This window comes from Schistocerca piceifrons, chromosome 1, assembly GCF_021461385.2.
Source record: "Schistocerca piceifrons isolate TAMUIC-IGC-003096 chromosome 1, iqSchPice1.1, whole genome shotgun sequence".
Taxonomy (NCBI): domain Eukaryota; kingdom Metazoa; phylum Arthropoda; class Insecta; order Orthoptera; family Acrididae; genus Schistocerca; species Schistocerca piceifrons.
Genome location: NC_060138.1, coordinates 804,894,632 through 804,919,407, shown reverse-complemented (window position 1 = coordinate 804,919,407; position 24,776 = coordinate 804,894,632). Strand labels below are relative to the sequence as shown.

General features: G+C 43.7%; 1 protein-coding gene across 1 annotated transcript in view; it reads right to left on the bottom strand.

Moving 5' to 3' along the window:
* LOC124775270 (titin) overlaps positions 1–24,776 on the bottom strand; it is a 238,429-nt gene that overhangs the window by 85,028 nt on the left and 128,625 nt on the right. Inside the window, exon 3 of the mRNA XM_047250110.1 lies at positions 18,586–18,872. Within this exon, the coding sequence (XP_047106066.1) occupies positions 18,586–18,872 (287 nt within the window). The remainder of the gene's footprint in view (positions 1–18,585; positions 18,873–24,776) is intronic.

Here is a 24,776-nt window from a genome sequence, read left to right as displayed (position 1 = left end):
CTCGCTGGCGCCTCCTTCCTTCCCCTCGGCGGGGCCCCTCGACAGAAATAGTCCCGCGAAAGGACTCTGGCGAACGTTACTGTCTCCGCACAGCGGCTGACGTACTGTGTTTCAACCGAGAGTCTGACTACGACAGTAAAGAGGAAGTCCTGACAACTGTATCGAGAGGCCGTGGGCTTTAAAGCTGTGTTTGAAAACCGTACTCAGTTGAGACAAACACTTACGGCATACAGTCATCGCATCTACTCCTTCTGTCAAACACTAGACGTCAAGGAGCAGTATTATGCCAAGGAGTTACACTACTGGCCATTAAAATTATTACACCACGAAGATGACGTGCTACAGACGCGAAATTTAACCGACAGGAAGAAGATGCTGTGATATGCAAATGATTAGCTTTTCAGAGCATTGACACAAGGTTGGCGCTGGTGGCGACACCTACAACGTGCTGATATGAGCAAAGTTTCCAACCCATTTCTTGTACACAAACAGCAGATGACCGGCGTTACCTGGTGAAACGTTGTTGTGATGCCTCGTGTAAGGAGGAGAAATGCGTACCATCACGTTTCTGACTTTGATAAAGGTCGGATTGTAGCCTATCGCCTTTGCGGTTTATCGTATCGCGACATTGCTGCTCGCGTTTGTCGAGATCCAATGACTGTTTAGCAGAATATGGAATCGGTGGCTTCAGGAGGGTAATACGGAACGCCGTGCTGGATCCCAACGGCCTCGTATCACTAGCAGTCGAAATGATAGGCATATTATCCTCATGGCTGTAACGGATCGTGCAGTCCCTGAGTCAACAGACGGGGACGTTTGCAAGCCAACAACCATGTGCACGAACAGTTCGACAACGTTTGCAGCAGCATGGACTATCAGCTCGGAGACCATGGCTGCGGCTACCCTTGACGCTGCATCACAGACAGCAGCGCCTGCGATGGTGTATTCAACGACGAACCTGGGTGCACGAATGGCAAAACGTCATTTTTTCGGATGAATCCAGGTTCTGTTTACAGCATCCTGATGGTCGCATCCGTGTTTGGCAACATCGCTGTGAACGCACATTGAAAGCGTGTATTCGTCATCGCCATACTGGCGTATCACCCGGCGTGATGATATCGGGTGCCATTCGTTACAAGTCTCGGTCACCTCTTGTTCGCATTGACGGCACTTTGAACTGTGGACGTTACATTTCAGATCTGTTACGACCCGTGGCTCTACCCTTCATTCGATCCCTGTGAAACCGTACATTTCAGCAGGATAATGCACGACCGCATGTTGCAGGTCCTGTACGGGCCTTTCTGGATACAGAAAATGTTCGACTGCTGCCCTGGCCAGCACATTCTCCAGATCTCTCACCAATTGAAAACGTCTGGTCAATGGAGGCCGGGCAACTGGCTCGTCACAACACGCCACTCACTACTCTTGATGAACTGTAGTATCGTGTTGAAGCTGCATGGGCAGCTCTACCTGTACACGCCATCCAAGCTCTGTTTGACTCAATGCCCAGGCGTATCAAGGCCGTTATTACGGCCAGAGGTGGTTGTTCTGGGTACCGATTTCTCAGGATCTATGCTCCCAAATTGCGTGAAAATGTTATCACATGTCTAGTATAATATATTTGTACAATGAATACCCGTTTATCATCTGCATTTCTTCTTGGTGTACCAATTTTAATGGCCAGTAGTGTAGTTTTAAAAGAGTTTTCAGAGTTATTAAGTCAAATACTGGTCTTTCTCCATATTTAAATCTCCACTATGCAGAGTGATTATAAACCATTGGTAGATTTCATTAGGTTATGTTTTCATCAACACTGAGCACAAATATAAGCTCACAACATCAAGAGAGAGGTTCAAAAAAATGGTTCAAATGGCTCTGAGCACTATGGGACTTAACATCGGTGGTCATCAGTCCCCTAGAACTTAGAACTACTTAAACCTAACTAACCCAAGGACATCACACACATCCATGCCCGAGGCAGGATTCGAACCTGCGACCGTAGCAGTCGCGCGGCTCTGGACTGAGCGCCTAGAACCGCTAGACCACCACGGCCGGCGCCAAGAGAGAGGAAACTTCTTTTTATTTACCCTGAAGTTAAATGTGTTGATGTAAGCTATTGTAATACGACAGACGTCCACAAAGTCGTCATATTTTCAGTAGCCCTCCCCAGTACCTCTGGAGTGATTAATAAATGGTTCCAGAATGAGATTTTCACTCTGCAGCGGAGTATGTGCTGATATGAAACTTCCTGGAAGATTAAATCCTTTCTTTCAGGATTGCTAGTTTTGCAAGTTTCGCAGGAGAGCTTCTGTAAAGTTTGGAAGGTAGGAGACGAGGTACTGGCTGAAGTAAAGCTGTGAGGACGGAGTGTGAGTCGTGCTTGGGTAGCTCAGTTGGTCAGCCGGCACGGTAGCTCAGCGTGTTCGGTCAGAGGGTTTAGCTACCCTCTGTAATAAAAAAAAAAACTGAGTAAACGGATCAACGAACAACCTCAACGAGTGTCGTCGGACGTCCACCACGAATAAATTCAACGAGCAATATACAGCAAAATGAGATATAAAAAATAAAAAAAAGTTGGTAGAGCACTTGCCCGCGAAAGGCAAAGGTCCCGAGTTCGAGTCTCGGTCCAGCACACAGTTTTTTATCTGCCAGGAAGTTTCATACTAAATGATTGTTGTTTACAAAGGCCGGAGGGGATACAGCAATTAGGTTAACGTGTTCGTCATTGTATAGAACGTGTTGTCAGTGGGAGATGTGTAACTAACTTATCGAGCTGACGGATCTCAATTTAGGTTCTACTGGCCGAATTCAACTGACGAACCCTATCATATTGGAACACGAACACTTCTTATTCCACCTAAACCATGTTCCAACAAGTCGAGTCTCGGTCCAGCACACAGTTTTTTATCTGCCAGGAAGTTTCATACTAAATGATTGTTGTTTACAAAGGCCGGAGGGGATACAGCAATTAGGTTAACGTGTTCGTCATTGTATAGAACGTGTTGTCAGTGGGAGATGTGTAACTAACTTATCGAGCTGACGGATCTCAATTTAGGTTCTACTGGCCGAATTCAACTGACGAACCCTATCATATTGGAACACGAACACTTCTTATTCCACCTAAACCATGTTCCAACAAGTCCAAGTAAATATGTCTTTGGATGAAGAGAAATCGGACAACTGCGAGTAGAACGCCCGCTCTGAGCGTTCCGTACAAACTTAATTGTACATGTAGATAGCTCATCTGAAGCTTTTGATGACTGAGTTTCCGAGTGTCTAAAGATGTGATATAAATGACTGTATCTTTTGACTGCATTTACTTAGCAGCTCAAATTTTTTACGCCACCAACAGACAGAAGACCTTTGTATTTAACATAAATTGCAATTGATACTTTTACGCATTACTCAGAAAAGGGGCTTTAACAGACGGATAGACAGGCGCACAACACAGTGACGTTATAAGGGTTCCGCTTTTACCGTTCAAGGTACCGAACTCTAAAAATGGGCGTAATTTTGTCACTTTCTGCAGGAACGTTAACGCACTTCGTGCACTACATACATTCTGAGACGAAATAAACGACGCACCACGAAGGAACTATCCGAATGGGACGGAAGTCGGTATATGTGATGTTCATCCACAGATAAACAAATTATTACAGTTTCAGAAAAATTGGATGACTTTTTCAAGAGAAAGAGCTTCTCAAATTGAGGAAGTCATTAACGTGTTTTTCCACGTCTGGCCCTCACACAAGCAGTTATTCGGATGTACATTGATTGATAGAGTTTTTGGATGCTCAGCTAACACATATCTTACCAAATTATGTACAATCGATGTGTTAGATTGTTAAAATCCTGAGCTGGTTGGAGTGCCCCGCCCGTAATTCTCCAAACGTTCTCAATCGAGGAGAGGCCCGACCTTGCTGGCCAAGGTAGAGTTGACAAGCAAGGAAACAAGTACTAGAAACTCTCGCCGTGTGTGGGCAGGCATTATCTTGCTGAAATGTAAGCCCAGGATAGCTTGCCATGAAGGGCAACAAAACGAGGCGCAGAATATCGTCGACGAACCGCTGTGCTGTAAGGGCGCCGTGGATAATAACCAGAACGGTTCTCCTATGAAAAGAAATGGCCCCCAGAGCATCACTCCTGGTTGTCGGGCCGTATGATGGGCGTCAGTCAGGCTGGTATCCCACCGCCGTCCGAAGCGTCTCCAGACACGTCTTCGCTGGTCACTGGGGCTCATTTCGAAGCGGGACCCATCACTGAAGACAGTTCTACTCCAGCCAGTGAGATTCCAGGCTAAAGAAGTGTCTGGAGTCACCCTGGACAGCGGTGACATACCAGTCTGTCACTCGCCATACAGCCCAACATCCAGAAGTAGTAGTCTGGGGTGCCATTTCATTTCATAGCAAGATCACTTTGGATGGTATCCGCTCCACTTTTACAGCACAGCGGCGCGTTGTCTATATTCTACGCCCCGTTTTGTTGCGCTTCACGGCAAACCATTCAGCAAGAGAATGTCCGCCCGTTCACGGCGAGAGTTTCTGCTGCATGTCTTCGTGGCTGCCAAACCTAACCTTGGCCAACAACGTCGCCGGATCTCTCCCCAGTTGAGAACGTCTGGAGCATAAGGGACAGGGCCGTCAATTAGCTTGGAATTTTGATTATCTTGTAAGTTCATTGTCCGTCGCTGACATAGAAGACCGCAAACCTTCTTTCCTTCCCGTCTGGGCAAGCTGTGCAGTGACTAGAGTACATATAAAGCTTACTGGGAGTCCGCAGCTCGTGGTCGTGCGGTAGCGTTCTCGCTTCCCACGCCCGGGTTCGATTCCCGGCGGGGTCAGGGATTTTCTCTACCTCGTGATGACTGGGTGTTGTGTGATGTCCTTAGGTTATTTAGGTTTAAGTAGTTCTAAGTTCTAGGGGACTGATGACCATAGATGTTAAGTCCCATAGTGCTCAGAGCCATTTGAACCATTTTTGAAAGCTTACTGGGACAGGGTAAATGTTAGCTACAATGAAGTCGATAATTCGGTTGTAATATTGGCATTTTAATTTGATATCCCCCACAACCGACAAAATTTACAAAAAAATGTGAATTCTTTGTCCACCCACACACTCCTGAGAATGGCACATTAACAATTTGCAATTACGCGTTCCTATTACCGGCAGCTGCGTTGATAAATACTCGGCACCTCGCAAGGATAACTATCAGATCAAGAATATTAGGTAATTTGTTGGGAGTGGTTAAGCGTTGGTGAAAATCTCGCTTCTGAGCACGCAAAGAGCTCTAACCGCAGACCTCTGCATGGAACACGCGTTGGTGCAATGCTGCGATACAGACCGTATATCTCCCTCTGAAGTCGAAGGCCATGACGCCGTCTTCCAAGTCCGTACCGCTCGATGGCTGAAGGCGAAGCCCACTCTCTCCACAATTCTCCCGTCTCCCAGGCGTACGAAAACGCGGCGGAAGAATACTCAGTTTCGGCCAATGTCGAACGCTCTATCATCGCCGAAATCCCTCCAACGGCATTTCTGAGACCTACCCAATGATCGATTAGGTCGTAACGCACCTAGGCAAATGAAATTCCAGTCTTCGCCACGTGTTGCCCAGCACAGGTGGCTCCGGATGCCGGGCTATCCCCAAAAGCGCCGTATTGTCCCGCGCTTCCGGTGGCCGCTACCTGCCGCCTACGGCGGCCCGGCGAGCTACGGCCATCTGCAGACTTTATCATCCACAATTCTCAACTTCCGACACTTTTCATCAATGCTTTGAGTTAGTGGCTCAATCATGCATACATGCAGGGAATACTGCTCGAGAGTGCCTCATATTTATCATAATTCAATAGAGTCATGATCTGATGCCCTTGCCAGTTCCTTTATTATTAATACTAATGTTGGTAAGCTAGCGTGTAAGTGCCCATGTCCTGGCACCTTACAACCTAACGCACCAATTGAACTGGTTTTGGCACGATATACCGCAGGATGAAACCTAACAACTCTGTCAATCAACGCCAAACCGAATAACTGGTGATATAAGGGGCAGAGGCGGACCAAGAGCCGGCTTCTGTGGCCGAGCGGTTCTAGGCGCTTCAGTCCGGAACCGCGCTGCTGCTACGGTCGCAGGTTCGAATCTTGCCTCGGGCATGTATGTGTGTGATGCCCTTAGGTTAGTTAGGTTTAAGTAGTTCTAAGTCTTAGGGGACTGATGACCTCAGATGTTGAGTCCCATAGTGCTTAGAGCCATTTGAGCGGACCAAGACGTTATTGACTTGCTAAATTTGTGAAGATCTTTCGCTTGAGTAAATCATCTAATTTTTCTAAAATTGTAATGATTTGTTTGTCTGTAAATGTACACCACACCCACCGATTGCCGCCCCGTTCGGATATTTCCTTAGTGTTGCGCCTTTTCTTATCTTAGAGCGTATTTACTTAAACATGCCCCTCCCTCCCTCTCTCTCCTCCTCACCCTCATACCCCCCCCCTTTTCTCCTACTCGGAGCCTGTTCTTTCCCTCGATGATAGATGCATCCTCTTTCGCTAAATTCTTCGGATCACTTATAGAATGACGTCCAAGAGAAACATAGTACCCAGTTACAGTGTAAATGCCCACCAAAACGCAACACTGTTTCAACAAGTATATTCAGGTAGGACGGTAATATCGCTACTTTCATCATCAACGACAACGGACACATTCCCACTTTGCCCCATGAATGACGTAGGCACAAAATGTCTGCAGCGAAATTTCAGGTTATTGTATTTTACGTGGCCCCACTTGTCAGTATTGTGGAAAAAGGCTCTTTTATATGGGAAAATCATATCTAATATTGTTCAAGCACACGCATACAAAGTACAGTGAATGACGAAGCAGACTATGGTCCACACGTACATTTATACGGATTTTTGTTATAATTCGACAGATAGCTGGACATGAACTATGACAGGACACAGGAACTAAGAGTATTTTTTTTTCTTTTTTGAGGTGGAGAATGGTTTTTGCGGAAATCACAGTTTCCACAGTCTGGCGGGATTGTGGCTTGTGGTGCTATACACACAGAGAAAGACTGAAAATTAAGAAGATAATTATCTTGAGAAATCATTCACTATTTTACTTACCCTCTACGCGAGATTTTCTATAATATTTTCTAATGTATCGTATGCTTGCTGAGATTATTTTGTGAATAATGTAAACTTATTTGCATATGTATTGCTCGTATTTTTCTTCAAAAAGTAATTCGTATTGAAAACATTTTTAAAAAATAAATATAAAAATAAAAAAAAATTGAAATACCTGCTTCTTTTCTTGTACGGTCAAATTAAGAAAATAGTTCCAACTTAAAGCAAGTAGTAAAGGAAACCAAAAACAAATCTGGAGTAGGAATTAAAGATCAGGGTGAAGAAATAAAAACTCTGAGGTTTACCTAAGACACTGTAATTCTGTTAGACACAGCAAAGGGCTTGGAAGAGCATTTGAACGGAATGGTCAGTCTTGGAAGGAGGATACAGGATGAACATCAACAACAGCAAAAAAAGTTTAATGGAATGTAGTCGAATTAAACCAATTAATACTGAGGGAATTATATTAGGAAACGAGAGACTACAAGTAGATGGGCAGCAAAATAACTAATGGTGGCCGACGTAGAGAGGACATATAATGTTGACTGGCATTGCCGAGAAAAGCATTTCTGAAGAAGAGAAATTTGTTAACATAGAATATAGATTTAAGTGTTAGGTAGTCTCTTCTGAAGGTGTTTGTGTAGAGTGTAGCCATGTATGTAAGTGAACATGAACGATAAAAAGTTTATATAAAAGAGAAAAGATGCTTTCGAAATGTAGTGCTGCAGAAGAAAGCTGAAGATTAGATAGGTCGATCACGAAACTGATGAGGAAGTAATGAATGGAATTGGGGAGAAAAGAAATTTGTTGTACAACCTGACTAGAAGAAGGTATCGGTTGATAGGACCCATTCTGAGACATCAAAGGATCACCAAGGGAAGAGTAGGGGAATAAATGATATAGGGAGTGCACGAGATGAATATAGTAAGCAGATTCAGAAGGATATAGGTTGCAGCAGTTATTCGGAGATGAAGAAGCTCGCACAGGGTAAAGCAGCACGGAGAGCTGCATCAAATCAGTGATGTATCGGGATGTTTGGAACCAAGTAGCCAAATGGCTGAATGATCATCCTTCTATTGACTGGTTGTGGCAACAATTTCTGTCGGTAGGTGAGGGTCCAGAAGGACTGCCTGCACCTATATCTCACACCGATAGCGGACATTTGATGTTACACTCTCGAAAAGAGAATCCCATTCCAATTGCATTCTGCTCTTGCAGCAGGTACATGAACCATGATATCATGGAGCACTGTGCGCAGAAGTCTGGACGAAAGTGACATGTATGAGATGCGGTCTACGACGCGTGTACCGTCAACCGTTCATCCCTGGCGGAACCGATTTAGTTAACAACGATCGTATTTCCCGTTTCTACTTTTCAAAATGACTACAGGCTTATTTTGTTAAGGGGAGAGGCTGCAAGCTGTTCACGTGCATCTTACAAGGAAACTCCCCATCGCAACCCCCCTCAGATTTAGTGGAAACAGGGCCCAGTGGACGGCCGTCAAAAACTGAACACAGATCAAGCATGACAGTAAGAAGGCGTATTGAACAGCGAAAAAAGAAGCAAAATAGAAACGGCGAACGGTGAAAATCCCGGAAGTGCAACATGGGGTGCTATTAAACAAGCAAGGCGTCATGGTTAGCCGGCACGGTAGCGCAACGTGTTCGGTCGGTGGGTTAGTTGCCCTCCGTAATAAAAAACTGGGTAAAAGGATCAACAGTCGACTTGAAAAAGTGGCATGGAATATCCTCCAGGAACAAACAGAACGAACAATATCGAACAAAACGACATTAAAAAAAAGTGGCCATAGTGTTGGACTGCGAAGAGGACGAGCCGTGTTTATAGTTACCCAGTGTCTTTTTTTTTTTTTTTTTTCACTGCTCGCTGTAACGTATGTAACGTCCGTGTTTGCAACAGCGAGGTGTAAGGAAGGGACCTGTAATGAAAGTTGATTCTGCACAACTAATCTATTAGCAGCAAAAAAGGAAGTGGCTTTCGAATGGCAACCGCAAACGTTTGATGACAAAGCGACAAGTCATCTGAATCCTCCACAGCAAAGCATGTCTGGTGTGTCATGCACGGTATTAGTGACAGCACGTGTGTCGTATGACAGGAATCGCTTACCGACGCACCTAATATGTACGCCTGGTGAGTGAGTGAGATATACCTCCTCGCCCGATTTAGGTGTTCATATGAATGTGAACGTGATCACTCCCAAGGAAATTGTGAAAACATAACAGTTGGTCACATAAGCTGCAACAAATGAACGCAAAAGTTTCACAATTACGCAGTTTCTCTGTGATGTGTCAGAAAATATGTTTTTACCTTTTTTAAGTTGCGTTCCATCTTGGAAGTTTTGACTCTTGAATTCCTTTGTTGTAACTCAGTTCACACTCGTTTATTTGTTGTTTTCATTTCTGTTCAATAATGGTTCAAATGGCTCTAAGCACTATGGGACTTAACATCTGAGGTCATCAGTCTCCTAGATTTAGGACTACTTAAAAGTAACTAACCTAAGGACATCACACACATCCATGTCCGAGGCAGGATTCGAACCTGCGACCGTAGCAGCAGCGCGGTTCCGGACGGACGCGCCTAGAACCGCTTGGCCACAGCGGCCGGATTCATTTCTGTGAGTCGTCTATGTAGTATCTCGCCTACTCTTACTATTTATCACATTTATTTGCGACGGTAACGTATTCTTAGCACATGATTCATATTCTGTAAACGATGTGTAGTATGATAACTGCCAAGACTACAGAAAGAGAACAAACATTTAGTGGCCGGACGGACGTTCATAATGTCGTGGAAATAGATAAATAAATAAAAATAAATGTTAAAAAATCAGCTAAAACCTTCCGTTAAAAATGGGACCGCGAAGGAGTCCTTTGTGAAGTAACTGCGTATTTGTTGTTACGGGCAGTCACTGATTACAGTATGAAATATTGTCCTGGCTAGTACCAATGTATTTTAAACTTGTTTTAGATTCAGTTTTCATTTCACTGGCCTCAAATTCCAACCATGGCCTATCTTAACAGGAGGTAGAGAACTGCTTCAGCACGTCATATGTTACAGCTTACTGCGAATTAGTCACTTAAAAATAGGTGTTCGTCTGTGCGAAGAGTTTCTTCCAACACAAAGCACTATCTCGTAAGACTTGACAAGACAGCAAATTAGCTGCTCTAGTTCTTCTTCCGTATCAAAGTGCTGTATACTTCGAGATGACCCCAGACAGAAAAATCCAGAGGATTGAGGTCAGGTGAAAAGCCAAGGTAGAGATACTGCTACACCTATCCGTCTTGGGCCATTATGTCGTCTTACACCTGCATCAAATTTGCCGGTGGTCCATTATGCATCTGACATAGTTCTAAACCATGAGCCACGGGGGGAAATTTGAACTCAGTTAGATGGGGACGTAATCGAAAAGTTTACAGTTCATATACATTTGTACTAACCATGACAATATTCCATACTGAAGTCAAAGGCGGCTCATAACCACGAGTTCGCACTCACAAACGGTTCTTTGGCGGAACCATGTTTACTGGACCGTTTTTGCTTGTAACAACGTGTATTTTCGCCCGTGTCAGTTTTCACCATTAATTACGATACATGCTGAATAAAAGTGTTCTATGTTGTTATGCATGGTTAAGCTGTCAGCTAGCCTGTCGTGGGTGAGCAGGCTTTGTTCATTTCTGCCGCAGATGTTCGCCTGTTTGAGATGACTAATAAGTTACTGACTATTCTGACACAGCAAGTACAGTTGTGATTAAACGGCTGTACAAAGAGGCATCCTAGATTTTCTTTTAAAAGGTCAGACACTGTCCGTTTCCTTAATTAAGAGCTGCAATTCTGAAGTACTAACGCCAACTGTGAAAGCGAGATCGCCAGCACAGCCGAGACGTTGGAAGTGTCAGGATGAGTTTTACCAACATTGAGGGATGTAATATATATTCTAACTACGAGTTTGTTACGGTCTCCTTCGATGTAACATGAAGTATGGTGGGCTGTCTGCTAATGCCCCTCCATTGCAGATTGCCGAGTAAAGTGATGGCTCTACACAGTTCTACGTGCCTTAATAAAAGCAAGTCTTCTGGTCCAGACTGTATACCAATTAGATTGCTTTCAGAGTATGCTGATGCACTAGCTCCATACTTAACAATCATATACAATCGTTCGCTCGACGTAAGATCCGTACCCAAAGACTGGAAAGCTGCGCAGGTTACACCAATATTCAAGAAAGGTAGTAGGAGTAATCCACTAAATTACAGGCCCATATCATTAAAGTTGATACGCAGCAGGATTTTGCAACAGATACTGTGTTCGAATATTATGAATTGCCTCGAAGAAAACGGTCCATTAACATACAGTCAACACGGATTTAGAAAACATCGTTCTTATGAAACACAACTAGCTCTTTACTCGCACGAAGTGTTGAGTGCTATTGACAAGGGATTTCAAATGGATTCCGTATTTCTGAATTTTCGGGAGGCTTTTGACACTGTACCACACAAGCTTCTTGTAGTGAAATTGTGTGCTTATGGAATACCGTCTCATTTATGTGACTGGATTCGTGATTTCCTGTCAGAGAAGTCGAAGTTCGTAGTAACTGATGGAAAGTCACCGTGTAAAACAGAAGTGATTTCTGGCGTTCCCCAAGGCAGTGTTATAGGCCCTTTTCTGTTCCTTATCTATATAAACGATTTGGGAGGCAGTCTGAGCAGCCGTCTTAGGTTTTTTGCAGATGGCGCTGTCGTTTATCGATTAGTAAACTCATCAGAAGATCAAAACAAATGGCAAAAAGATTTAGAAAAGATATCTGTATGGTGCGAAAATTGGCAATTGACACTAAATAACGAAAAATGTGAGGTCATCCACATGAATGCTAAAAGGAATCCGTTAAACTTCGGTTATACGATAAGACAGTCAAATCTAAAGGACGTAAATTCAACTAAATACCTAGGAATTACAATTACGACCAACTTAAATTGAAAGGAACACATACAAAATTTTGTGGGGAAGACTGCGTTTTATTGACAAGACACTTAGAAAAAGTAACAGATCTAGTAAAGAGGCTGCCTACATTACGCTTGTCCGTCCTCTTTTAGAATACTGCTGCGCGGTGTGGGATCCTTACCAGGTAGTATTGACGGAGTGCATCGAAAAAGTTCAAAGAAGAGCAGCACGTTTTGTACTATCGCGAAACAGGGGAGAGACTCACTGAAATGATACAGGATTTGGTATGGACATAATTAAAACAAAGGCGTTTCTCGTTGCGGAGGTATCTTCTAACGAAATTCCGATCACCAACTGTCTCCTCCGAATGCGAAAATATTATGTTGACGCCGCCCTACATAGGGAGAGACGATCATCATGATAAAATAAGGGAAATCAGAGCTCGTACGAAAGATATAGGTGTTCGTTCTTTCCGCGGGCTATATGACATTGGAATAATAGAGAATTGTGAAGGTGGTTCGATGAACCCTCTGCCAGGCACTTAATTGTGATTTGCAGAGTATCCATGTAGATGTAGATGCCTGCCTCCTTCTCTAAATCTAACAGCACCAACTGTAGTCATTCCTTGAAACATGCAACTGCGGGCCACTTATATACCACACAAGCAAACTGCAATGCCGTTGGTTCACATGTGGCATTCTTACGCAGCACTGCTGTGCATTAGACACCGGCGCCCAGGTAGATATGTTCCTTGACTTCCGGATAGCACTCGATACAGTTCCGCGCTGTCTCCTAATGGACAAAATACGAGCCCAAGGAGTATTATACCAGCTGTGTTAGTGGACTGAAGACTTTCCAGCAAACACAGCATATCGTTCTCAACGGAGAGAAATCTTCAGACCTAAAAGCAACTGTGCGGATACCCCAACGGAGTGGTGTAGAACAATAACTTTTCCCAATATATATGTAAATGGTATTTGTGGATAACGTTGTAAATTCCATCAGCCTTATTGCGGAAGATGCTGTTGTATACAGACAAGCTGCAATGCTAGTAAATCGTAGGAAATTTCAGGAAGACCTCCCGAGAAAAGAAGTATATTGTAGGGATTGGTAACTAACCATTATTATGAACAATTGTAATGTCTTGTGCAAAAATACACAATTGCAGAAAAAATCAGTGCAAGCTGTCACATTCGTTAAATATCTGGGAGTATTTGAAAGGAACGTTTTAAAATGGAACGACCACATTACAGAGTCGTAGGTAGGGCGTATGTCAGCCTTACATTCACTGGAAGAATTAGCAGAAATGTTGGCTACCCACAAAGGACGTTTTTTACAAACCCGTCGTTCGACAAATACTTGAGTTCTGCTCGTCAGTCTGGGATTCGTATCAGATAGGATTGATAGGGGAAACAGAGAACATCCGAAGAAGGGCTGCAAGTTCCACCGCGGGTTCATTTAGTAAGCGCGACAGCGACACGGATATTTTCATGTAACTCCAGTGGCACACGCTACACAGGGCGTTGTGGATAAAGATTTCAATTGGCCTGAGCACTATGGGACTTAACTTCTGAGGTCATCAGTCCCCTAGAACTTAGAACTACTTAAACCTAACTAACCTAAGGACATCACACACATCCATACCCGAGGCAGGATTTGAACCTGCGACCGTAGAGGTCGCGCGGTTCCAGACTGAAGCGCCTAGAACCGCTCGGCCACAACGGCCGGCGATAAAGATTTGATTTACTGTTAAAATTCCATGAACGTACGTTCCTAGAAGACAGTTTACAGCTTATACGGATACTTACCAAGAATCATTCTTCCCGCGGACCATTCGCGACTGAAAGAGGAAAGGGAGAGAGTGACACAGGCACACAAGGTACTCTCCGTCACACACCGTAAGGTGACTTGTGGAGTACACATGTAGATGTACTGTGACCTCAGCAGAACCACCTTGGTGCCTATTATTTCACAGCCTCTCGAATTATTCCTTTTTTGCGATTTTTCCATATTTTGTGGGAAACTACATGGTTTGCAGCTTCTTAGCTCAAACGTAATCGGACATACTGATCAGAATGATTTTCTCCAAAATCACCGATAAATCGAAATCGACACCCTTCGTTTCTGACCCGACATCTTGCAAAGCCTTGGATCAAGCCTATAGTATCATTACCTGAATTATCGCTTTCGCCTGCGACAGCGCAGTATTGTAAATAACATTGTTGGCTTGTTAGCGTTCCGTGATTTTTAACACACTTTGTTCCGTGACTTTATTAACGATTTTTTTTCTGATAGTAGACTTGACTATGGAAGACGTATTTTCAAAGGAGGTATACTTTTATTGTTAAAAAAGAAACGACAGCCGCCATTGCTGCGTGATATAAGAAAACATTAATTTTTGTCAGTAGACGCTCTTGTAAGAAGCTGAATCTTGCTGTTGTGGTCTTCAGTCCAGAGACTGGTTGGATGCAGCTCTCCATGCTACTCTATCCTGTGCAAGCTTCTTCATCTCCAAGTATCGACTGCAACCTACATCTTTCTGACTCTGCTTCGTGTGTTTATCTCTTGCTCTCCCTCTACGATTTTTACCCTCCACGCTGCTCTCCAGCACTACATTGGTGATCCCTTGATGCCTCAGAACATGTCCTACAAACCGATCCCTTCTTTTAGTCAAGTTGTGCCACAAATTTCTCTTCTCCCCCATTCTATTCAGTACCTCCTCATTAGTTATGTGATCTACCCATCTAATCTTCAGCATTCTTCTGTAGTAGCACGCTTCGAAAGCTTCTAGTCTCTTGTCTAAACTATTTATCGTCCATTTTTCCATTTTTCACTTCCACACATGGCTACACTCCACACAAATACTTTCAGAAACGACTTCCTGACACTTAAATCTATACTCGATGTTAGCAAATTTCTCTTCATAAACGCTTTCCTTGCCATTGCGAGTCTACATTTTATATCCTCTCTACTTCGACCATCATCAGTTATTTTGCTCCCCAAGCAGCAAAACTCATCTATTAATTTAAGTGTGTCATTTCCTAATCTAATTCCCTCAGCATCACCTGATTTAATTCGACTACATTCCTTTATCCTCGTTTTGTGTTTGTTGATGTTCATCTTATATCCTTCTTTCAAGACACTGCCAATTCCGTTGAACTGCTCTTCCAGATTCTTTGCTGCCTCTGACAGGATTACAATGTCATCGGAAAACCTCAAAGTTTTTATTTTTTCTCCATGGATTTTAATTCCTACTCCGAATTTTTCTTTTGTTACCTTTACTGCTTGCTCAGTATATGGATTGAATAACGTCGGGGATAGGCTACAATCCTGTCTCGCTCCCTTCCCAACCATTGATTCCTTTCCATGTCCCTCGACTGTTATAACTGCCATCTGGTTCATGTACAAATTGTAAATAGCTTTTCGCTCCCTGTATTTGACCCCTGCCACCTTCAGAACTTGAAAGAGAATATTCCAGTCAGTATTGTCAAAAGCTTTCTCTAAGTCTACAAATGCTAGAAACGTAGGTTTGTCTTTCCTTAATCTATCTTCTAAGATAAGAAGCTGAATATATACTGTAATAGTTGAACACTGAGAAGAACGTTGTTATGAAATAATAATTCTTATCTTAAAAGATAAAATTTTTCTCATTTCTGAAGTGAATATTATTCTCACCTTTCCTCTCCTAGTAATTGCGATGCAAAGCGCAAGCAAGCAGAAGACTTAGGATTTTGAATGCTAGGTAGTACTGTGCGATCGCTGTTTAATAACACGGTCGTTTGGAATGAACACATTCTCTTTTGTGAAAAGCGAAAATTTGTGGAACAACAAAGAGTATCGTAGTTGTACAGAATCGTATCCGTCTGACTTGCTCTTCAATAACAGCGTCAAGAATTTTTCAGAGCTACATTACGACGCAGATCTTGAAAATATGTTTCTTACGCTGGCTGTTAAGAAAAACTTTAACCTTGGGTACGCTCGATTGCATTCCGGAGACGCCATGCATTACTGAAAAATTGATAATTTACTCTTTTTCAGCCAGGAAGACAGTAATTAAGATCCACAGCTCTAAATATTTTATTTTCGATGGAAAGGTCAATTTCAATTTTCATATTCAAAAGTAACACCAAAGGACAGATTTATTTATTACTAGTACTAGGAAGGAAAGAGGACCTTGTAAGAGTAGGGAACAGTAGTTACAATTAATTTTTCACCGGGAAGTTTCGAGGCTGCCGGTCTGTTTGTTCTTGTTCTTGTCAGGAATACTTGATAATTTTTCCAGTGGCCATGCGAGGGTCATTAGAAGGCAAAGTAGCGGCTGCTTTTTTTTTACAGACTTCCGGAAAGCTTTTGACTCAGTACAAGATCAAAGCTTATTCATGAAGACGTGATATTGTGGGATATCAAACGAAGTTTGTTAATGGGCTGAGGCTTTCTTTATTGGGAGGACGGAACATTTTATCCTGTATGGAGAGACGTTGACAGAGCAGAAATGGAAAGATTAGGTATTTGCTTTAAATGTTCAGAAATGTAAAAGTTTGCATTTCACAAAACAAAAACAAAATAGTAGTATGCTATGACAACAGTATCAATGAGTCACTGCTGGGATTGGTGAACGCATAGCTTGGTGTAACAGTTTGTAGGAACATAAAATGGAATGATTACATTGTGGTTCAGTCGCAGGTAAAGCAAGTGACAGTCTTTGGTTCATTAGCAGGATACTGGGAGAATGGAGTAGTCTACAAAAGAGACTGCTAACAAAAAAATGGTGCAACTAATCCTAGGATGGTATGTCGAATCAAGCCAATTAGTACTAAAAGGGAATATTGGACTTACACAAAGTCCCATGGAATATTGTTGTGGGAAAACTGAAAAAGCAGTTTTAAGAAAGACACTACCTCTTCCATGGATGGCTACTTACAAAGTTTCTATAACCAGTAATAAGTGAGGAATCTACCACATCGCTATTTCGTTTCTCCCACCCTCCTCTCCCATACAGATCGCCATACATGGCTAGACAAATTACAACGCCCACAGAGGCATTTAAGGAGTCATATCTCCTCAGCACCGTATGGGACTGGAACAGAAATAAACCATTTTATGAAACACTCTCCGCCATGTACTTCGCAGTGATTTGCATTGTACATTGTCACAAAAAAAAGGTGCACCTAGAAAGCATGGTGCAATGTCAGTGTAACATAGAACACACTGCGCCGTCGGTGAATATGTAAATGATTAGAGCTTAATTCTTTGTGACAAGTAGAACCGACACCAGATTGCATTGGGTTGTTCGTGTTTAATGATGTTACCAGGCATGGTAGGTTATGTAAGGGATGTGAATACCGTCAGATGTTGAGCGATCACTGAGAAGGACGTGGAGATGCCCCATACTTGTGTGAAACAACGTTATCAGTATCTAACAGTTTGAAAAAGGCCTCATTGTGGGCCTTTGTTTGGCCAGCTGATCGAATCAAGCAATATCTAGATTTGCGGGGTATTCGGATGTGAGACTGGCCCAATGTTGGGCTGCATGGGGACCTAAGAGTGGGTATAGGCGTCGCAAAATTTCTGGTTGGCCACGTGTGATCAGCACAACAGAGGATCGACATATAGTGCACCAAACAAATCGTAACTCTTTCACACCGATGGCTGCCATCCGAGATCAAGTAATGGATTCCCTGAAACATTTTGTGTTATCATGCACTATTGGTTGGGTTGTAGCAGCTACCAGACTGGGGAACTACCATCTCATGCACAGGCTGCTGTTGACACCACAACACAAATCGCTGTATATGGGTGGTCTGCTGATGAATGGCGTCGCACTGCGTACCCCAGACGACCAAGGTGACAAAATGGTGCGAGCTGCCACTAGTCCAATATTTTGGAGAATCACAGTAGTGTCACAGCTGGCATCATGCTAAGGGGAGCTATGGTGTATGACTCCAGGTCGTAACTGGTAGTGATTGATCGGAGTCCGACAGCTCAACAGTAGGTCATGGACATCGTGCATCTACATGTTTTAGCTCTCCTGCAACAGTATCGTCGTGCAATTCTGTAGCAAGACAATGCTTGTCCTCGCACGGCATATACTACAATCAATTGTCCACATGATGTTGAGGTACTCCAATGGCTAGTAAGATACCCAGATCCGTTCCTGATAGATCATGTGTGGAACCAGTTCTGACGTCAGCTGCGTCCCAGTGTCAGTATCCAGGATGTGGAGGACCATTTAGAGCAGTTGTGGGCCGATTTGCCTCAAGAGAGCATACAACGGCTTTATGACACGCTTCGAACTGAACCAGTGCATTCATCCAGGTCAGAGGGACAGCAGTGTCTTCAGATAATTAGGATTATGCTGTCAACTTATTTGTAAATTTGACTAGATTCTGTAATTACTGTAATAACGTCGCATATTCTCGCAACCATTGAAGTTCCATTTCGTTTCGTCCTGCCCTGCCAGAAGTTTAATCTTTTTTTGCCAAGCAGTGTATTTTCGCAGAGTGGGTGAGGCGCGCTTACCTGCCGTAGCGCGTGTCGGCGTCGGGCGGCTGGTCGCGGCGCTCGAGGGAGATGGCGTAGCCGAAGTCCTTGTCGTGGAAGGGCGCCGTGGACTCGGTGCGCGGCTCGTCGTCGTCGCTGGGCTCGTGGGCGGGCAGCGCGGCGCGCGTGCGCTCCCCCGGCGGGCCGCCCTCCTCCTCGTCGTCGCCCAGGTCGGGCAGGTTCTCCTCGTCGTCGGCGAACTTGATGTCCGTGAAGCGGTGCAGCCAGCGCTGCCCCACCGGGCCTTTCTTCCGCGCCGGCGGCACCTGTTGCACAAGCGACGACTCAGGGCTCAGCCGCGCACCGGAACCGCCGGCATTGTTCCCTGCAGCGCGTTCACACGCCGTGTGGCAAGCGCGCCTAATCTGGCAGACGTGGTCACTCGTATGTCACTCTGCGGGAAAAACGCAGGAGACTGCTCCTGGTGCTGTCAGAATGAGTTGCGAATAATGCCGTTTCTATTACTTGACGCTTTTAAAAAAAATATTTGATTATTTCACGACATATTTTAGCTGATATCATCATCAGATGCTTAATTAATTAATTAAGGAAAAGTAATATATATGTCTGAAACGCTTGTCGTGATGTTGTAGGGCAGATTGTACTGAGACATAAATGTTAAGAAAAAAATGCGATACGTTGCGCCGTTTCGGAGTTATTTAGCATTGAAGTTAGCCAATAAGATCGTTGCGCGCGCGAATTCAAGCACACAGTCCCTTCAAAAAGAACGCGCAAGATTTTCGTATTCTCTTGCTCGCTAGGCGCAGACGATTAGCCCCACAGAAAAGATGAACAGGACCTTTTTGTAGGAAATTCAATATAGTTAATTTTTGTACTGAGATACTTTTGCCGGCCTGGGTGGCCGTGCGGTTCTAGGCGCTACAGTCTGGAACCGCGTGACCGCTACGGTCGCAGGTTCGAATCCTGCCTCGGGCATGGATGTGTGTGATGTCCTTAGGTTAGTTAGGTTTAAGTAGTTCTAAGTTCTAGGGGACAGATGACCTTAGAAGTTAAGTCCCATAGTGCTCAGACTCATTTGAACCATTTTTTGAAATACTTTTTCGTTAGAGGCAGCAGTTTTCGAGTTATTCAAGAAAAACGTACAAAACTGACCTTCAAGCACGTTTGTCAACTGAAAAACAGTGGCCTCCAACGAAAACATATCCCAGCACAAAATTTGACGGTATTAAATTTTCTGCAAAAGGTCCTGTTAATTTTTTATGTAGGACTAATAATCTCTGCTTAGTGAGAGAGAGAATATGAAAATTTCGTGCGTGGGGTTTGAAAGTATTGCGGGTTGCATAAAACCCATAAGTAGGAGCAGTTGAGTCACCTTTTTTTTTTTTGTCAAGGCCTGGTGTGTAGTGAAATTAAAACAACAGTGAAAATCCAGTGAAGCTTTGCACAGATGTGTTGCGTAGTGCCTAAAGTATGACCGTGGATCGCGTCACGTCGTATTTTTCTGTTCTGAGCGCACAGTGAGCACATAAAGATGTACAGAACAATGTAGATAAGAGGCGAAGAGTGTGTGGTCTACATGATATGAAAAAAAGGTGATTGGAAAAGAAAAAAGGAAAAAATCAATTGTGAAAGTCGTGAAACAGGTGTAATTTTAAGAACTGTGTAAACAGAAGTGAAAGTCATAGGAGAAAATGTAAGCTACTTAGCTTGGCAATTAAAGTGACGTAACAGACAGCGATAAAAGTCGATCAGAGCAGTTTGCCAACAAACTTTTCATGGGTTGCTTGGAGGAGGCTTTCCTGGAATCCATGTCTTCAGCCACTCGTTTGGTTTAGATACATTGATGATGACTACCATGTGGACTCATGGTGAGGCTGACCTGCTAAAATTGCTAGAATATCTGAATACCTTCTCCCTATCAAATTTCACATGGTACTATTATGAGTCCCATGCCACTTTTCTTGATGTTGATCTTGTCCTCACCGAAGGCCACTTACTCTCTTCCATCCACATTAAGCATACCAACAAACAACAGTACCTACATTTTGACAGTTGCCATCCATGTCAAACATTCCCTCCCATACAACCTTGGCATCCAAGGCAAATGTGTTTGTTGGATGCAGACCCTTTACAGCAATCAGAGAAAGATACGAATGCCAACCGATAATCTTGTTCAGCAAGTGTATCAGGCGATTCGAGAAATTCGTCTGCGGAGGGTAATTCAGAACCTGCGAAGAGGAATGTTGTCACCAGGCATTGTCTACTTCGTGACAAAGCTAGGCCGCACACTGCAGCAGCAAAAAAGGCGCTTCCGCAGAATTTTTGATGGAAAGTGTTTGAGCACCCGTCGCACAGACCGGACTTGACTGCCTCTGATTTTCATCTCTTCGCTCATACGAACAGGTGGCTGCGAGGACAGAGTTTCGGCACAGACAACGATCTGTACTCGAGCAACGAGAATTGGGGGAAAGTATAGGTGGCTACCTTCTATGATGAGGGTATTGGACAGTTGGTGCCACGCTACGACAGGTGTCTAAGTAGGAGCAGTGACTGGGTAGAGAAGTAGCTGGAAGGTGTAGCTAAATGTAGCAAACAAAACGTTTTTGATTTGCATTGTGATTTCCATTTCGCGACCAATTTCACCTTCGGGGAGAAAAATAGCTTACGTATATACATGGTATTTCAAAGCCTTCGTATCAAACGTCTAGGGACGTTAGATCACATCACGGATAAAAAATTTTCTTAGAGACAAAATCTTCGCTCCTGCTTTCTGGCAACGCTAGGCATCTTTTAATATTGGGTATGCCCCAAAGAGGGAGCAGGACACAGGCACACTGCAGCATGCGTTTGCAGTATGTGTTGCCTTGATTCCAATCATGGGCTCTGAGTTCGCGATTCGCTTCTAAAATACATTGCTTAAGGTTTTCGTATTGAAAATCACTCTATCAGTTTACTGAGGTAAGTAATATGCAGATGCAGCTCATATGGTTATTTCGATAAAATCTCGTCCTTGTAAAGCTGACGAATTCAATAAAAAGCATCCACAAGCGTAACGTGCACTTACTGTTTGTAAAACAGATCTTTGTGTAAACTTTACCTCATAGTTTTGTGAGTTTTAAGGGCATAAAACCCGGAATAAATAGTTTTATTTGTCTGGAGCTCTTACTACGAAACTACTGTTCTTCAAAGCGTTAAGTTTAGATCGATTTGTAAGCGTCATAAGCTTTTGCATAAGTTTACAAGAGTCTTTCTTCTTTCATTACCCACAAGGGCGAAGTTTAAAGTAATAATGTTAACGAAATAGTCATCTAAGCAGATGGTGTAATAGCCCAGTCAATGAAGACTAAATGACGTTAACTATGGGAAATTATTCTTGTAGTTGCAATTTTTTGTACATTGGTAGGAGGGAGTACTATGAATAACGTTGTAAAAGTCCTGACCGATTCGGGGGTGAGTGGGCGGGGGGGTGGGGGGGGGATGCCTTTGAGCGTCACTTCTGTACGCTGTTCTTGAATAACTCGAAAAACCGTTACATTAAATTTTCTGCGTAGAAGGTGCTATTCATTTTTTCTCTAGAACTAATAGTATGCGCCAAAAAAACGATAGAAATTGAAAACCTTGAACGACGCGAATGTGCTGTAGCTCAGGTGGTTTTTGCAGGCACTTTGAGTTTTCCTGACTTGATAAACTACAAGAGTCCTATATCAAATTGTTCGTCTCGACTTCCTCTATACCACTGTGGTACGTTGCAAACAGTTATCGTTTACACACACAGACACATCATGCATATAAACCCCCCCCCCCCCCCCCCACACACACACACACGAGAAGTCGACACATGCGAAAAAAAGACCAGAGCTCAGAAGTTCATGTGAAAATGAAGTCGCATTGCACCAAATTTCACCTCAATTCTGCCCATCGCCACAGTGGACGCGTCACAAGTGGGGAAGGTTGTTGTACCCCGTCTTACCCATATTTCGCCCTTTGTTTTGACGTCTCCGCGATGGTGGTTAGAACCGCAACGCCCAGCGTTGAAATCACACGGCTTTCTTATATTTGGTCGAGAAAAACGTTTCAGACCCACCGCCGCTCATACTCCGCGCTAAAAGACCTTTGTGGATAGCATTAAGGGATTCAATGAAACCACCTCTTCCCTTGAGACGTTTACTCTCGCACATTTTGCTGTCGAGAACGACAGTTCACATTTCGATGAGCGACAGAACGACGTTCTTGACAATTGTCGACATTGTTTACCCCCTACGGACGCTTCAACCCTTCTCTAAAGACATCGTTGATCAGAAACACCACTGAATGTCATAGCATCCGTTTGGAGTGCAGTGCGACTGCAGTTTTTGCTCTAATGTACAGTGTAGAATCACAAGCGACTGTTTGGCGCCCTCATAAGGCGTGATCATGGACTGGTGCTACATTGACAAAAGCGTGAATGAAATGGCGAAGGGCCCCTCTAAGGCTCCACCCCCCCCCCCCCCCCCCCCTTCGGTAATACCCTCTGGACACACACTCACATTTCTTGAGCCCGTGACGAGAGTACGAGAGTCCTAGGTGCCTGGTAGTAGACAACTACTTGGCACCTCTCTGCTCCGGCGTACTTACTTGCAGGCGGCCACGTGGATTCCTCGAGGCCTTAGAATAAATCCAATCAGTTGACACCTTCTTCAGTTAGTTGCGTGATAAAACTCTTTCTTCCCCAGTCCGGTTCAGTAACTCCTCATTAGTTATTCGACTACCCATCCAATCTTTAACGTTCTACTGCAGCTCCGCATTTCAAAAGCTTCTCTACTCTTCGTATCTGAAATGATTATTGTCCCCGTCTCCGTTCTGTACAGGGGCACACTCAAGAAAAATATCTTCACGAAATATTTCCTAACATTTGAATTTACTTATATATTCGATGTTAACAAATTTCTATTTTTCAGAAAAGCTTTTCTTGCGATTGAAAATGAACACACTTCATACGCCGCGGTCCCAGTGCATCCACTTTTATTGCTCGAAGATGACGGGTTTTAACAGTCTTATGCTGACATCATCTAATATAAAGGGAAAACAATGATAATAGGCGGGGGTGGGGGGAGGGGAGTCGGGTGGAGAGGGGCTACAGTTCATATGACGGATATATAAAATATACAATAGTCCACGTAACTTCTGGAACTTGCTATAAAATTGCCATGTTACATTACATGAAATCAAACATAAAAGGAACTCCCCACTTATACAAGCCTTGATAAAAATCCAGTTGGTAAAATACACGAAAATGATGAAAAAGCTCGCAGATAATATCCTCGCATCGTCCATGCAAGCAAGCAGCGTTCATCATTCTCAAAGCTTGACGCGCAGCACCACGCTGCCGGCGGAGTGTTGACATAGAGGTGGCAAACCCGCTACGAAGTTATCTATTTCGCAGCTGGATGGCGTGTGTAGTACATGCTAAATGATCACATGTGGTGATCACAAGAAATGGACAGCGGCGCACAAGAAAGGAAACTGGATTTGTCTAAATGTTCGATATACCATATAGGAATGCCACCTGGCCACACATGTGAAATTACCATGGGCCTACGCCCATATAAAATCTGTAGTAATTACAGACTGCGTGCCTACTGACAGTGAGAAAACAACAGTAACAACCGTAAGATCATCCACATGAGTGCTGAAAGGAATCCGTTAAACTTCGGTTACACGATGTATTAATCAAATCTAAAGGCCGTAGATTCAACTAAATATCTAGGAATTACTATTATGAACAACTTAAATTGGAAAGAACACACAGAAAATTTTGTGGGGAATGCGAACCAAAGACTGTGTTTTATTGGCAGGAACTTAGGGGATGCAGCAGATCTGCTAAAGAGACTGCCTACACTACGCTTGTCTGTCCTCTTTCGAAGAACTACTGCGCGGTGTGGGATCGTTACCAGATAGAGTGAGAGGAGTACATCGAGAAAGTTCAAAGAAGAGCAACACTTTTGTGTTATCGAGAAATAGGGGAGAGAGTGTCACGGACATGATACAGGACACCATTATAACAAAGGCATTTCTCTTTGCGGCAGGATCTTCTCACGAAATTTCAGTCACCAGCTTTCTCCTCCAAATGCGAAAATACTTCGCTTTCGTCGACCCTTATAGGGAGAAACGACCATCTTCATACAAGAAGGGAAATCAGAGCTCGCATGGAAAAATATAGGTGTTCGTTT